Source organism: Myxine glutinosa, chromosome 7 (assembly GCF_964187855.1).
Source record: "Myxine glutinosa chromosome 7, kmMyxGlut1.1, whole genome shotgun sequence".
NCBI classification, from domain to species: domain Eukaryota; kingdom Metazoa; phylum Chordata; class Myxini; order Myxiniformes; family Myxinidae; genus Myxine; species Myxine glutinosa.
In genome coordinates this window covers 38,697,007-38,710,164 of record NC_136267.1, presented here as the reverse complement: position 1 = coordinate 38,710,164, position 13,158 = coordinate 38,697,007, and the positions used below count along the sequence as shown (strand labels likewise).

Below are 13,158 nucleotides of genomic sequence, written 5' to 3'. Positions count from 1 at the left end.
CATGAAGCACAAACATTCAGGAATGTCACATGTTGTTTTGCCAAACTACATCAAATTCATACAAGGGGTCTGATCATCACTCTGTTGCTGACAGGCACACATTTATGTGCACCTCAACTCTGAATAGCGACATTTGCAGCGTCGAGTCTTGCATTGCTTCTGGCATGCACAACAAATCATCTCGAGGCAACTTTCTGGGATTGGACTCAGTGACATCAGAATAGGCTCTAGTCCTGAATCACGTTTCCATTCCATTTCCACAGGTGCAGGAAGGTCAGGTATGGCACAATGAGCATTTCTCCATACCATGGCTTGATAGTATACTCGCATCAAATGGAAATGAAGAGCATCGCTTGTCGGTGACATTGCTTCTGGTTTACCAGTCTTGGAGAACAACATATGTCGTGCTGAATCAACAGAGGTTGTTCTGTGCACATTATATATTCTGCAGATTTGATTGTCTCCTCTGTGAGTTCACCAATGCCCAAGTTCTTCAGCAGTTTATGGTGCCATTTGAAGACTTTCCATGATGTTCGTTGGGTGCGATTTGCAAAATAGGAGGTGGCGTCACACCCAGTTAATGCATGAAATGGTAGCAGTGCTGTGGACAAACCTCTTGGTAGATTGTTTAAAACAGCATTAATTGGTGTATAACGCCGTATATTTGATGTACCTGACATCATCCAAAGATGTTCACATTGTGCACGTGGGAAGTGGGAAACCAAAAGCAGAACATCGGTGTCCCTTGATAACAACCGTCTTAAACTGGCTGTACACAGCATGCAACACCAGCCTTGTGTCAGCTTATTCGTGTGTGGATCTCAGCGCGTTCAAATCAGTTGTCCCTTTTGACGACCTGACCTCAAGTTCCTCCCTGAACCCTCCAGCAACTACAATTATTGTCCTTTGGTGCCTGTGAACACAATTCCTCGGACAAGAAATTTGCTCGATCGGCTTTATTATTATTATCCAGTGACAGGAAATTCTTCCAGCTTTTTGGAAGAGGCACATCACGACCCTCAATAAGTCGTCTAATTGGTCGAGTGGCTTTGCTACGGCGTATTCATCATAATGTTCGGTGGAATGATGGCACCAGTTGCTTGATCTAAGGATTTTAGAGTGCTCTAAGCCAACAACGTGTCTACTTGCAACACCTGCTCATAGCTCAGGCAGTGTCCAGCCTTGTTAAACAGCTTCACCAGATCTTTTGACCGTGTAGCTTGGTGGAGTGTACTGGCAAGGCCAACATGTTTCGGAGTCCATTTTTGCCACCACCTACACAGTAAACAAGATCCTCTGCTACACTCATAACTCTGCTTCAAACACGTACCTCGTCATTTTCAGCAGTGTTGTCTTCTCGGGCTTCTTGACCACCAAAGATAATTCTCAATGGCATATATAAACTATCTGGAATGCATGTTATCGCCTCATCTTCACTCAGAGAAACCTTGGCGGCCTGGAGTTGCCATCATATCCCCACGAATTTTCAGAGCTACATGTATCAGTGATAGGAAAATCTCATCTTGAGGCTCATATTTAGGTAGTGTTAGCATTTCCTCACTCTCCTAGATGTCGTCTTTCATTTGCAGCACTGCAGTAGGCTGATAATTTGTGGGAATCAGTATAGTTTTCCACTCTGATGGACACCTGTCAAGAGGTTGGAAGAAGTTGAAAAGGTTACCTAGCTGTGACTGCAACTTTGCCTTGAATGTTGTGCTTCTACTGTAGTAGGACTGTTGAATCATGGTTGAAGATTCCCCAGCCAGCTCCTTATACCTTTCCCAGACATCGTCAAGGAGCAGTATATGCCCTTTGTCAGCTGCTTGATGGAGCTCCTTACATAGCCATATCATAGCAAGGTCTGTATTGGCTGATTCCTGCTTTGTTTTAGAGGTGTATCTGGTGAATGCTCTAAGACAAGTCAGGTGATATTTGGCCTCAGCTGCGATCAAGTCAATCTCTCCAGCCAAGCAAATGCCGACTTTGTAGTCAAGATGAGGAAGCATGAATAATTTGATCACTCATTTGTTTTGTCATTACTGAGCTCAGCCGTGCCTTCACATCAGTGGTTTGACAGAAAATGCATAAGTTCCAGTTGACAGGTTGCACCCCTTTTCGCAATGAATGCATGTCACCACCTGAGACACCACTGCGACTGCAACTTGCTTTCTCCTTCGAATGCGCTGCCTCAGTCCTCCGTAGGCGTTCAATTTTACCCTTGTCCGTGAAGTGAGCATAGCACATTTTGTGCCACACACGTTACGGCTGCAGCAGAATCCAACACATCTTCAAGACGGTCAATCAAATCTATATTCTTCGAGTCCCTTCGTTTCCTTCTGCTACATGCAGCAGTCCTTACTGTAATGAGTCCATGATCACTTGCTTTACTTAGAGGAACTCTGACTTTATGGGTTTGGCAGAATAGACACAAGCTGTAATCCACAGACGAAGGCCTCTTCAAGGTAACTACTGGATTCATCGTCGCCTGCAACTAAAAAGAAACATTTATTTGCCTCAAATATATACTACAGGTATGTTTTAACATTTCTATAATAAAACTGTGGGCTGCAATGGAATGAAGATTAGATAGATTACCAGATAGATTAGATTACCACATAGAGCTGCATGTATATACATGATACATAAATGCTTGTTCAAAGAAATTGTCCAAAAATGGCAATTTGTCGGCCATTTTGTTTATGCTAATTAGGTCAAAAACTCAAAATTCGGCTTGGGACCCAGGTTAATCAAATTCAGCATACCCTAATTATGTAAAAAAGCGAGGTTTTTTTTTTGTTTTGTATACAAGATCGAGGCTAGTCAAAGAGCTAACATCAATCACACAAAAAGTCAGACACATAAAACACAAAAATAAGGGGAGCGGTAGACAATATGGGGAGAGAGGGGGAAGGACACAAAACAACATTTGAGAGCAGGGACATCGGGAGAAATGTGGGAGGGGGAGGGCTTGGGGGGAGGTGGGAGAGGTATAAAACATGAACACTGCAAGGACTTCCAGGAAAGAAGTTGGAATTTCAAAAAAAGTGTATCTGGGGTGAATTAGCAGGGGTAGAAAAGATCAAGGTTTTGGATGGGGGAAGATAAGAGATGGTGGTGAACAGCTGTTTTGAAGACCTGGAGGGAGGAGGGGGATTGAATGGAGTGGGAGAGTTTGTTCCAGAGGCGGGAGAAAAGAGGAATGAAAGTGAAGGTGAGCAGAATGAATGAATGAATGAATGAATGATCGTTTTACGGCCATTTTCCCCGCTAGAGAGGGGGTTAGCCTTGCGGGCCCCGTGACAATCATTGTTCCCTGTTTGAGGCAATGTTTTTATGGCCGGATGCCCTTCCTGAGCAGAGAGCCTAGATTTTGGCAGTTTAACCATAAGAGGGTTGCAGGCAGATCTTGTGCGACCTGAAGGAATATTGGGGGGGACAGAGCACAGAGAGAGCTGGGGGAGCAAGCCCGGAGAGGAGTCTGTAGAAGACAGAAAGACCAAAAGAAGAAGACAGAAGACGACAAAAAGAAGACAGAAAGATTCCCAACTTTTACCCAAAAATGCACCTAGAAGCTTATACATGGCCTTTTTCCATAAATCCGTCTGGTCTATTAACCCAAAGCTAATAAATTTATCACACACCCAACTTGTCCACCAAATTTCGCCCAAATCCATCCATAACCTTTTGAGATATCCTACTCAAAAACAGACTAACAGGAGTGAATACTTAACCTCTGTATACCTTAAGTGACGGAGGTGATGGTTAAGCAAACTCCTGAAATTTGTGTTTCAAAACAGCATCACAATTCTGCGAACTCAGGTGCTAAAATAAAAGTGCATCCGGGCAACTTCATCGCAGAGGCATAAAAGAAGAGAGAAAATCCCTACGAGGCAAAGAACTATCGTACAGAAGTGAGGGTCAAGAACATCTCAGCAGAGGAAATAGTGGAGATGACCAACATCAGTATGCAAGTCTGGGCTACATATACTAACATTGGTGGCTCAGATATGTACTAAACAAGCACCGGGCAGCCCTCTTAATGCAAATTTGCTTCTCTGAACCTGCACTGCTTGTCTTTGAATCTTCTCAGCATCCAGACACTTTTGAAATCAATGTCAAGGATGGAATTAAGTTGGCCAATGCAGTGGCAGTGACAAGACGCACGGTCCCTGATCTGTAAGGACGCAGTCGTGGACAGGCACTGGAGGAGCATGGGCTGATTGGCATCATAAATGAAAGCAGGTATGCTTAGAATAGTGCAACATAGCTGCTTGGAGGTCCCATTCGATTTGGTGGCTTAATCTTAAATGATATGACTCTCGCAACCTTTAAATGGTGAAGGTTCTGTGGGACAGGAGGTCAAGAGCAAACCATAGGTCAAGTGTACAGGCTTGCTTTGCAATATTTTCATCAGATAAATAGTCTCCAAAAGTGCTTTCAGTTAATACAAAGAACTACATCAGTCAAACAGAACCAGCCAAACACACGACCTACCAAAGTTGTGCGAAATGTACCTTGGCCTACATCTCAAAAAAAAAAAATCTCAACCAAGAAACACAAAATACGACTTGCATGCACATCTCCCAAGGGGCAATAACTGTAGCAGAGAAAGAAATTGGAGACTCTCAGGAAGGAAAAGCTGAAAACTTAGAAAGAGGTGAGTTTGGGGTCGAAGGATTAATCAGGGTAGAAAAGATCATTGTTTTGGATGGGGGATGATCTGAAATGTAAGTATGTCCAATTGACACAAAACGACCCACATTTGATTTCACTTTTTGCTGCACATTATGAATTTCTGCGAAACATGGTGTCTGCTACACGTAACGACTTGGTACTTGAGAAACTTACAGCATTTTCATTCGTTTCATCGTCCACAGAAGCTTCTTCATCAGATTTCCTTCCTGTTTCAAACACCAGTATAAAAAAATGAAAATGATTAACACTTTTAAAAGATACTGTATTCTCAACAACACAGCCAGTGGCCAACCAAGTTTCCAAAACCAAATAAGTGGTTTTCCAGGATTTTAATACACGTTTTATGTACAAGTGACATTGGAGTAAACTATGTTGGTGTTTGAGAGGAGCGAGGGGAGGGCAAGGTGTTGGTGAGGAGGGTGAGGTGTTGGTGTTGGAGGTGAGGGCGAGGTGTTGGTGTTGGAGGGGAGGGCGAGGTGTTGGAGGGGAGGGAGAGGTGTTGGAGGGGAGGGAGAGGTGTTGGAGGGGAGGGCGAGGTGTTGGAGGGGAGGGCGAGGTGTTGGAGGGGAGGGCGAGGTGTTGGAGGGGAGGGCGAGGTGTTGGAGGGGAGGGCGAGGTGTTGGAGGGGAGGGCGAGGTGTTGGAGGGGAGGGCGAGGTGTTGGTGTTGGAGGGGAGGGCGAGGTGTTGGTGTTGGAGGGGAGGGCGAGGTGTTGGTGTTGGAGGGGAGGGCGAGGTGTTGGTGTTGGAGGGGAGGGCGAGGTGTTGGTGTTGGAGGGGAGGGCGAGGTGTTGGTGTTGGAGGGGAGGGCGAGGTGTTGGTGTTGGAGGGGAGGGCGAGGTGTTGGTGTTGGAGGGGAGGGCGAGGTGTTGGTGTTGGAGGGGAGGGCGAGGTGTTGGTGTTGGAGGGGAGGGCGAGGTGTTGGTGTTGGAGGGGAGGGCGAGGTGTTGGAGGGGAGGAGCAGAGAGAAGTGAGGGGAGGAGGGGAGGAGCAGAGAGAAGTGAGGGGAGGAGGGGTAGAGCAGAGAGGGGTGAGGAGTAGGGGAGGAGCAGAGAGGAGTGAGGGGAGGAGGGGAGGAGGGGAAGAGCAGAGAGGAGTGAGGGGAGGAGCAGAGAGGAGTGAGGAGATGAGGCTGAGGGGTGAGGGGAGAAGGGGAGGAGCAGAGAGGAGTGAGGGGAGGAGCGAGGAGAGGAGGTGAGGAGCAGAGAGGAGTGAGAGGAGGAGCAGAGAGGAGTGAGCAGAGAGGAGTGAGGGGAGGAGCAGAGAGGAGTGAGGAGAGGAGCAGAGAGGAGTGAGGGGAGGAGCAGAGAGGAGTGAGGGGAGGAGCAGAGAGGAGTGAGGGGAGGAGCAGAGAGGAGTAGATGAGGCGAGGAGGCTGAGGGGAGGTGGCTGAGGAGTGAGGGGAGGAGGGTGAGGGGTGAGGGGAGGAGGCTGAGGGGTGAGGAGAGGAGGCTGAGGAGAGGCAGCTGAGGAGTGAGGGGAGGAGGCTGAGGGGTGAGGGGAGGAGGCTATGGGGTGAGGGGAGGAGGCTGAGGGGTGAGGGGAGGAGGGCGACGGGAGAAGGGCGACGAGAGATGGGCGACGGGAGAGTAGGGGATAGGAGTGAGGGGTGCAGAGGCGAGAGGGTAGGGTCCCTACAAGCAAAATAGTTATTATACTTCATGAAAGTAGTGACTGAAAACTGAACTTGGGAGTTGAACTGTACTCAAATTATATTTCTTTCATATTCCCAGGATAGATATAGATATATAGATATTATATATATGAAAAAGTTTTTGTTTGTTTGTTACTTGCAAAATCGAAGATTTTTCAAGTATATTGGTCAGTTCCATTTGTGGTTCTGTCTGTTTGTTTGTTTGTCTGTCACCGGCCTACAGGTCACAATTCTAAACCGATCGTCACGAAACTTCACCAAGTTGTACAAGTCGTCCCAATTGAGAAGCCTATTGATTTGGAGGTCAAAGGTCATCTGGAGGTCAAATTTCTAAAGGACCATTTTAAATCCGATTGACTTGAAAATTGAATAGCATTTGTATATGAAGTCACTAAATTGGGAAATGAACCTTTTGAGGCCAAAAGGTCAACTTAAGGTCAAATTTTAAAAATCAATTTTCATCTAAAAAGCCATCAATTCTCAACCGATTGACTTGAAAATTGAACAGCATTTGTATATAGTCACTAAATTGGGAAACATACTATTTGAGGTCAAAAGGTCAGAGGTCAACTCAAGGTCAAATTTTTAAAATCGATTTTCATCTAAAAAGCCGTCAATTCTCAACCGATTGACTTGAAAATTGAACAGCATTTGCATATCGTCACTAAATTGGGAAACCAACTATTTTCGAGGTCAAAAGGTCAAAGGTCAACTCTAGGTCAACCTTCCAAAATCATCATTTTCATCTGAAAAATCGTCAATTTTCTTCCTATTGACCCGAGCTTTGATCAAGATTGTCAATTTTAATCTTGATGAAATGGACAATTTGCTGTATCAATGGAATTTTTTTTTCTTGGGGTGGGGGGGAGGGTTGCGTATTTTGCAAGTATCGTGCTCCGCATGACGTCTTCTTGTTTGTTTGCACGTGCTAATCTCCTGAACGGTGAAAGATAGGAGGAAACCTCCAACACAAAAAATGTCGGGACGGGCCCCGGGAAGGTTTTCGGCGAGATGGCGAGGCTGCCTCGGCTGGGCTGGGCCCATTTCGCAATGAAAAGCTGAGCTGAATTATAGTAGTCAATCTTCTACGCCCGCGAGTAAAAGATGAACTATAGTAGTAAATTCATTCAAAAAGAACGAAAAATGTCAGGACAGGCCCCGGGAAGGTTTTAGGCTAGGTGGCGAGGCCGGTTGAAGCTGCCTCGGCTGGGCTGGGTCCATTTCGCAATTAAAAGCTGAGCTGAATTATAGTGGTAAATTCATTCAAAAAGAACCCGGGCAACGCCGGGTGCTTAATATATGTATGTATGTATGTATGTATGTATGTATGTATGTATGTATGTATGTATGTATGTATGTATGTATGTATGTATGTATGTATATATATATATATATATATATATATATATATATATATATATATATATATATATATATATATATATATATATATATATATATATATACACACACACATATATATATATATACACACATATATATACACACATACATAATTAATATATAATTAAATAATTAATATATATAATTAAATAATTAATATATATAATTAAATAATTACTGTATAATTAATATAAAATTAATGTATAAAAAAAAAAAACACCTTTAGAGGCCATTTTTCCATTTAGAGGCCATTAGAGGTATAATTAATATAAAATTAATATACAATTAATATATATTTAAAAAATAAAAAAAAAAAAAAAAAATATATATATATATATATATAGTGTATTTAAGGTGAGTTCACTATGCACTATAACTTATAGTGCACTATAAAGTGAACCTTATAGTGACACCTCCCCGCATCTCTGGACTGGACCGTGCTTTATCCTGTCCCCGAGCCAAGGTGCACCTTGTGCTATCAACCTACCTGTCCTTCCCTGCCATCAATCCCTGTGTAAGTCAGCCTTGTTCCGTTTGTCTGTGGTCTGTCTGGGATAAGATAAGATTGTATCTAAGTGCCTATCTCTTCTGTGTCTTTTACCTCACTCTACCTTGTAATCTACCCCTTTTCTCCACCACTAATTATACCCTCCTCCGGAGGTCTTGAGAACTGTACCCCTTGCGTCGTTTCATTTATCCCAGTCGTTGTGTCCTTTCCAATCATTGATTTAGCGTAGCGCGATTTGGCCAACGTTTGGGTGAATCGGGTGAGTTGGGGAAGAATCGGGGGAACTGTTAGGTCGCGGTGGACCATCCGCTCGGCCCATCATAACATCTAAACCGCGATCCGTAACAATTGGTTACCTTATAGTGTTATGCACTATATATGTTATAACATATATAACACTATATATGCACTATAAAGGTTCACTATAAGGTGAGTTTTCCAACTATGCAATTAAACAATACTTTAAACAACGTTGTCCATCATAAAAATTTTGTATATGCGAGCTAACTATGGAATACAATATTTATTAAATAACAACGTTTGGTTTTAAGCAATTTTTAGTTCACCTGGAACATAGTTCTGGGAAGCTTATGGGATGGCACATCCATAGTCAGTAAACACTTGCAACTTCTCCAAAACTGCTGATGTGATTGTGACTGAACTTGACACAAATTATATTTGGTATGTTGCCTCTCAAGTTTGCTCACGCCATTAGAAAAAAAATTGGGCCCTGACGGGACTACCCAGGGGGGGGGGGGGGGGTGGGGGGGATGGGGTAGGAGGGTTTCCCCCCCAAAATAAGCGATTGCTTTCTTCTCAAGCTCCACACACAATTTCAATGAAACTTGACGAATACCCAATTGAAAGCAGTTCACAAACCTAAGTTAGTAACGCGAATCCAATATATAAACGAATTAAACCGCAGTTTCCTTCACACTAAATGGTGTCACAATCACAATCACATCTCTGTCTGTACCAGAGGTCGGAGTACTTCTCGGGGTTTTCTTCATCGCCTTCTTTGGCGTAGCTTCGATTTGAACTTCGAAGTCGTCCGGATCAGCCCCCTCCTCCTCTACAGCCTGCGAAACATAAAACCGCACGGAATGGTGCGCGGCGATGAAGAAGAATAAAAAAAATCACCTCAATATTCAAATAGGTTACAACCTCTAAACCCACACAAATCCCTCAAAACGCGCCAGGCTGAAGGAATCACCATTTCGATAAAAGGAAACAAATCGTGAACGATTAGTAGGGAATCTGTAGGGATTTCCTGGGGAATTACGCAAGTCGACCTGGGCCTACTTAAAGAATAAAGCATCAGTCCCCAAATGGCGGCATTGCGATTGTCGGCCGGTATGCTTCACAACGATGTACGATTACCTTCCTCAAACGATCCACCAACACACTTTTCACACCGATGACATCGAGATTACGTTTCTTCAGCTCTGACTTTAAATCGATAACGCGCAAATCAACGATTTTTTTGCCTTCTGCAGCCGCTGAACCTTCGTTATTCGCCATTCCGACGCTCCAACACTCCACAAAATGGCGGCAATGCTCCTTCCGCGCGCAGTTATCACACTCGATCGGTGGGTTCTTCTTCTTCGCTATGTATCTTCTCCGTCCCACTGCTTGTCATAAACCGGATATTCCCTCACGGTAAAACATTACTTAGATCGAATTTGAATCGATTAAACCATAGTTTGTCCACAAGTACGTGAAAACAATTCTACAGCACGAAAGCAACGAAATTTCATCATCATCGAAGATTCTTACACTGGCGTAAATCGAACTTCCGGTAAGTCAAACTTATTGTTATTTGCGGTAAAAAACATCTTTCAACGAAAATGAATAGTAATAATTCACTCATGCTGGTATAATGTTAAATTTAATACAGAACTTGAGCGAGAAATAAAAATAATAATTTTAATTATAAAAGTTGGTCTCGTCCTCAGGCATTGTTTATTGTACACCCTATGTACACCCTATGTACACCCTATGTACACCCTATGTACACCCTATGTACAGTACTGGGGTGTGGTCAGTTACCAAGGTTCTTGTGGAGCTATCACCAAGTGGCTTAAGCTCTCCAGCAACTAGCAAGCACTCCATTCGAAACCGTTGATAAGGAACGGCTGGCTTGGCAAGCGCAAGCTCACTGCTTGGTAACTGAATTCACGCCAAATCTATTTCCAGTTTTCCCTCCTTGGAGTTTCCTTCTATATCTATCTTGTCCACCCCAAGCATCCTCTGTGTCCAATTTGTACACCTCTGCATCCTCCATGTCCAACTTGTCCACCGCTGCATCCTCCATGTCCAACTTGTCCAGTCAATGCATCTTCTGTGTCCAACTTACCACCCCATGCATTCTCTGTGTCCAACTTGTCCACTCCATGCATCTTCTGTGTCCAACTTGTCCATCCCATACATCCTCTGCATCGCAACTTGTCCACCACATGCATCCTCTGCTTCCGTCTTGTCCACCCTACGCATCCTCTGTATCCAACATGTCCACCCAATGCATCCTCTGTGTCCCAACCTGTCCACCATATGCATCCTCTGCTTCCGTCTTGTCCACCTCATGCATCCTCTGTGTCCATCTTGTCCACTCCATGCATCTTCTGTGTCCAACTTGTCCACCCCATGCATTCTCTGTGTCCAACTTGTTCACTCCATGCATCCTCTGTGTCCAACTTGTCCACCCCATGCATCCTCTGTGTCAAACTTGTCCATCCTATGCATCGTCTGCATCAGTCTTGTCCACCCCTGCATCCTCCATGTCCACCTTGTCCACTCCATTCATCTTCTGTGTTCAACTTGTCCATCCTCTGCATCCCAACTTGTCTACCCCATGCATCTTCTGTGTCCAACTTGTCCACTCCATGCATCTTCTGTGTCCAACTTGTCCACTCCATGCATCTTCTGTGTCCAACTTGTCCACCGCATGCATCCTCTGCATCCCAACTTGTCCACCCCATGCATCTTCTGTGTCCAACTTGTCCACTCCATGCATCTTCTGTGTCAAACTTGTCCACCCCATGCATCTTCTGTGTCTAACTTGTCCACCCCATGCATCCGCTACATCCCAACTTGTCCACCACATGCATCCTCTGCTTCCGTCTTGACCACCCCATGCATCCTCTGTGTCCAACTTGTCCATCCCATGTATCCTCTGCATCCAACTTGTCCACTCCATGCATCCTCTGCATCCCAACATGTCCACCCCATGCATCTTCTGTGTTCAACTTGTCCACCCCATGTATCCCCTGCATCCAACTTGTCCACCCCATGCATCCTCTGTGTCCAACTTGTCCACACCATGTATGCTCTGCATCCAACTTGTCCACCCCATGCATCCTCTGTGTCCAACTTGTCCACCCCATGTTTTCTCTGCATCCAACTTGTCCACCCCATGTATCCTCTGTGTCCATCTTGTCCAACCCATGCATGCTTGTTTTACATTTTGTTTTTGTGTGTTACGTCCTGATCCGTTTAATGCACTAGCTCTTCCATGAACCTCGACTATGTATCTTCTTCCAAAATTTGAGGGAATGCACCGCAGAGATACCAGCACAGCTGGCTGGACCTGTTCTTCAGATGTCTTCCTGGAGGCATGACACTGAAGGAGCTGCGCTCCAACGCGAGTCGAAAGAATTGACGCGACCAAAGACGGAATTCGTCCGAGTTGCTTTATTGAAACAAAACAGCTCAGGTATTCTGAAAAGCCCGTTTATCGGGCAGCAATATATATACACATTTATGCCCGGGCGTTTGCCCGGGAAAACCGAGACCAGGCATGCCCGGGTGTCAAGGGCGAGTCCTGGAAAGGCGAGTCTGGACATGCCCGGGCGTCCTGGACGCGGCCTGGCAAGTCGAGGCTGGGCGTGCCCGAGCGCTCTGGGCGAGCCCTGGAAAGGCGAGAGCGGGCATGCCCGGGAAAGACGAGACCGGGCGTGCCCGGGAGGTTCGGGCGTGCCCGGGAACAGCGAGTCCGGGCATGCCCAGGAGAGGCGCGTCTGGGCCCGTCCGGACTAGCCCGGCATGGCGATCGCGCCCTGGCCGCGTCCTGGCAGGTGCAAGGCGATTGTGTACATTCAGCGGGAACCGCTACACACGCCCCTCCAGAATCGACCTGCACCGGCAGGGTCAATTTAAGGGGGGTCCGGATGACCCGGCCAAAGCGACCCCTGGAGGGTCGTGGGGGGGGGGGGGGTCCAATCCGGTGGTGGGTGGTCGAGCGGGGGAACTGTAGACGGGGGGCGGCCTCGCCGCGGAGGAAGGGCCAACCGTGGTGGTCGGTCGACGTCCACGTGCGCCGGTTTGAGGCGGTCCACAGAGATCCGGTCCAACCGGCCGCCGACGTCAACGTGGCGCTGGCGAATTCCGACACGGCGGAGAGGTGGCGCTGCTGGCGGGCCGACCACGGCTCCGTGACTTTGGCCATTGCGTAGACCAACGGCTTGTGGTCGACGAAAGCCGTGAACGGGCGGCCCTCCAGGAGGTGTCGGAAATGGCGAACGGCCAGGAATAGACCGAGCAGCTCGCGGTCGAACGTGCTGTATTTTAACTCGTTCGGCCGGAGCTGCCGGCTGAAAAAAGCGAGTGGCTGCCAAACCCCGTCCACCCATTGTTCATGGACGGCCTCCAACCGCGTAGTTGGAGGCGTCCGTAGTGAGGGCGATGGGCGCGTTGAGCACCGGGTGAGCCAGCAGCGTTGCGTCGGCGAGGGCCCGTTTTGCGCTCGCGAAGGCCGCGTCCATGGCCGCGGACCAAACAATGTCATGCTTGGCCGGCTTGCCCCGGAGGGCCTCGTAAAGGGGCCGCATGAGCTGGGCACGAATCGGTGATAAAAATTCACCATGCCGAGGAACTCTTGTAGGGCCTTGATGGAACGGGGAC

At 46.6% G+C, this 13,158-nt stretch overlaps 1 protein-coding gene across 18 annotated transcripts in view; it reads right to left on the bottom strand.

Moving 5' to 3' along the window:
- LOC137431129 (SAFB-like transcription modulator) overlaps positions 1–10,048 on the bottom strand; it is a 150,176-nt gene extending 140,128 nt beyond the window's left edge. For 12 of the 18 annotated variants that reach the window (XM_068122096.2, XM_078781511.1, XM_078781518.1 and 9 more), the window contains exons 1-3: positions 9,640–10,048; positions 9,236–9,338; positions 4,849–4,901 (exon numbers count right to left, since the gene is read on the bottom strand). In XM_068122096.2, the coding sequence (XP_067978197.2) occupies positions 4,849–4,901; positions 9,236–9,338; positions 9,640–9,780 (297 nt within the window). In that variant the 5' untranslated portion in view covers positions 9,781–10,048. The remainder of the gene's footprint in view (positions 1–4,848; positions 4,902–9,235; positions 9,339–9,639) is intronic. The other 6 variants (XM_078781515.1, XM_078781509.1, XM_078781512.1 and 3 more) reach the window with 3 other exon arrangements.
- Between the last annotated feature and the right edge of the window lie 3,110 nt (positions 10,049–13,158).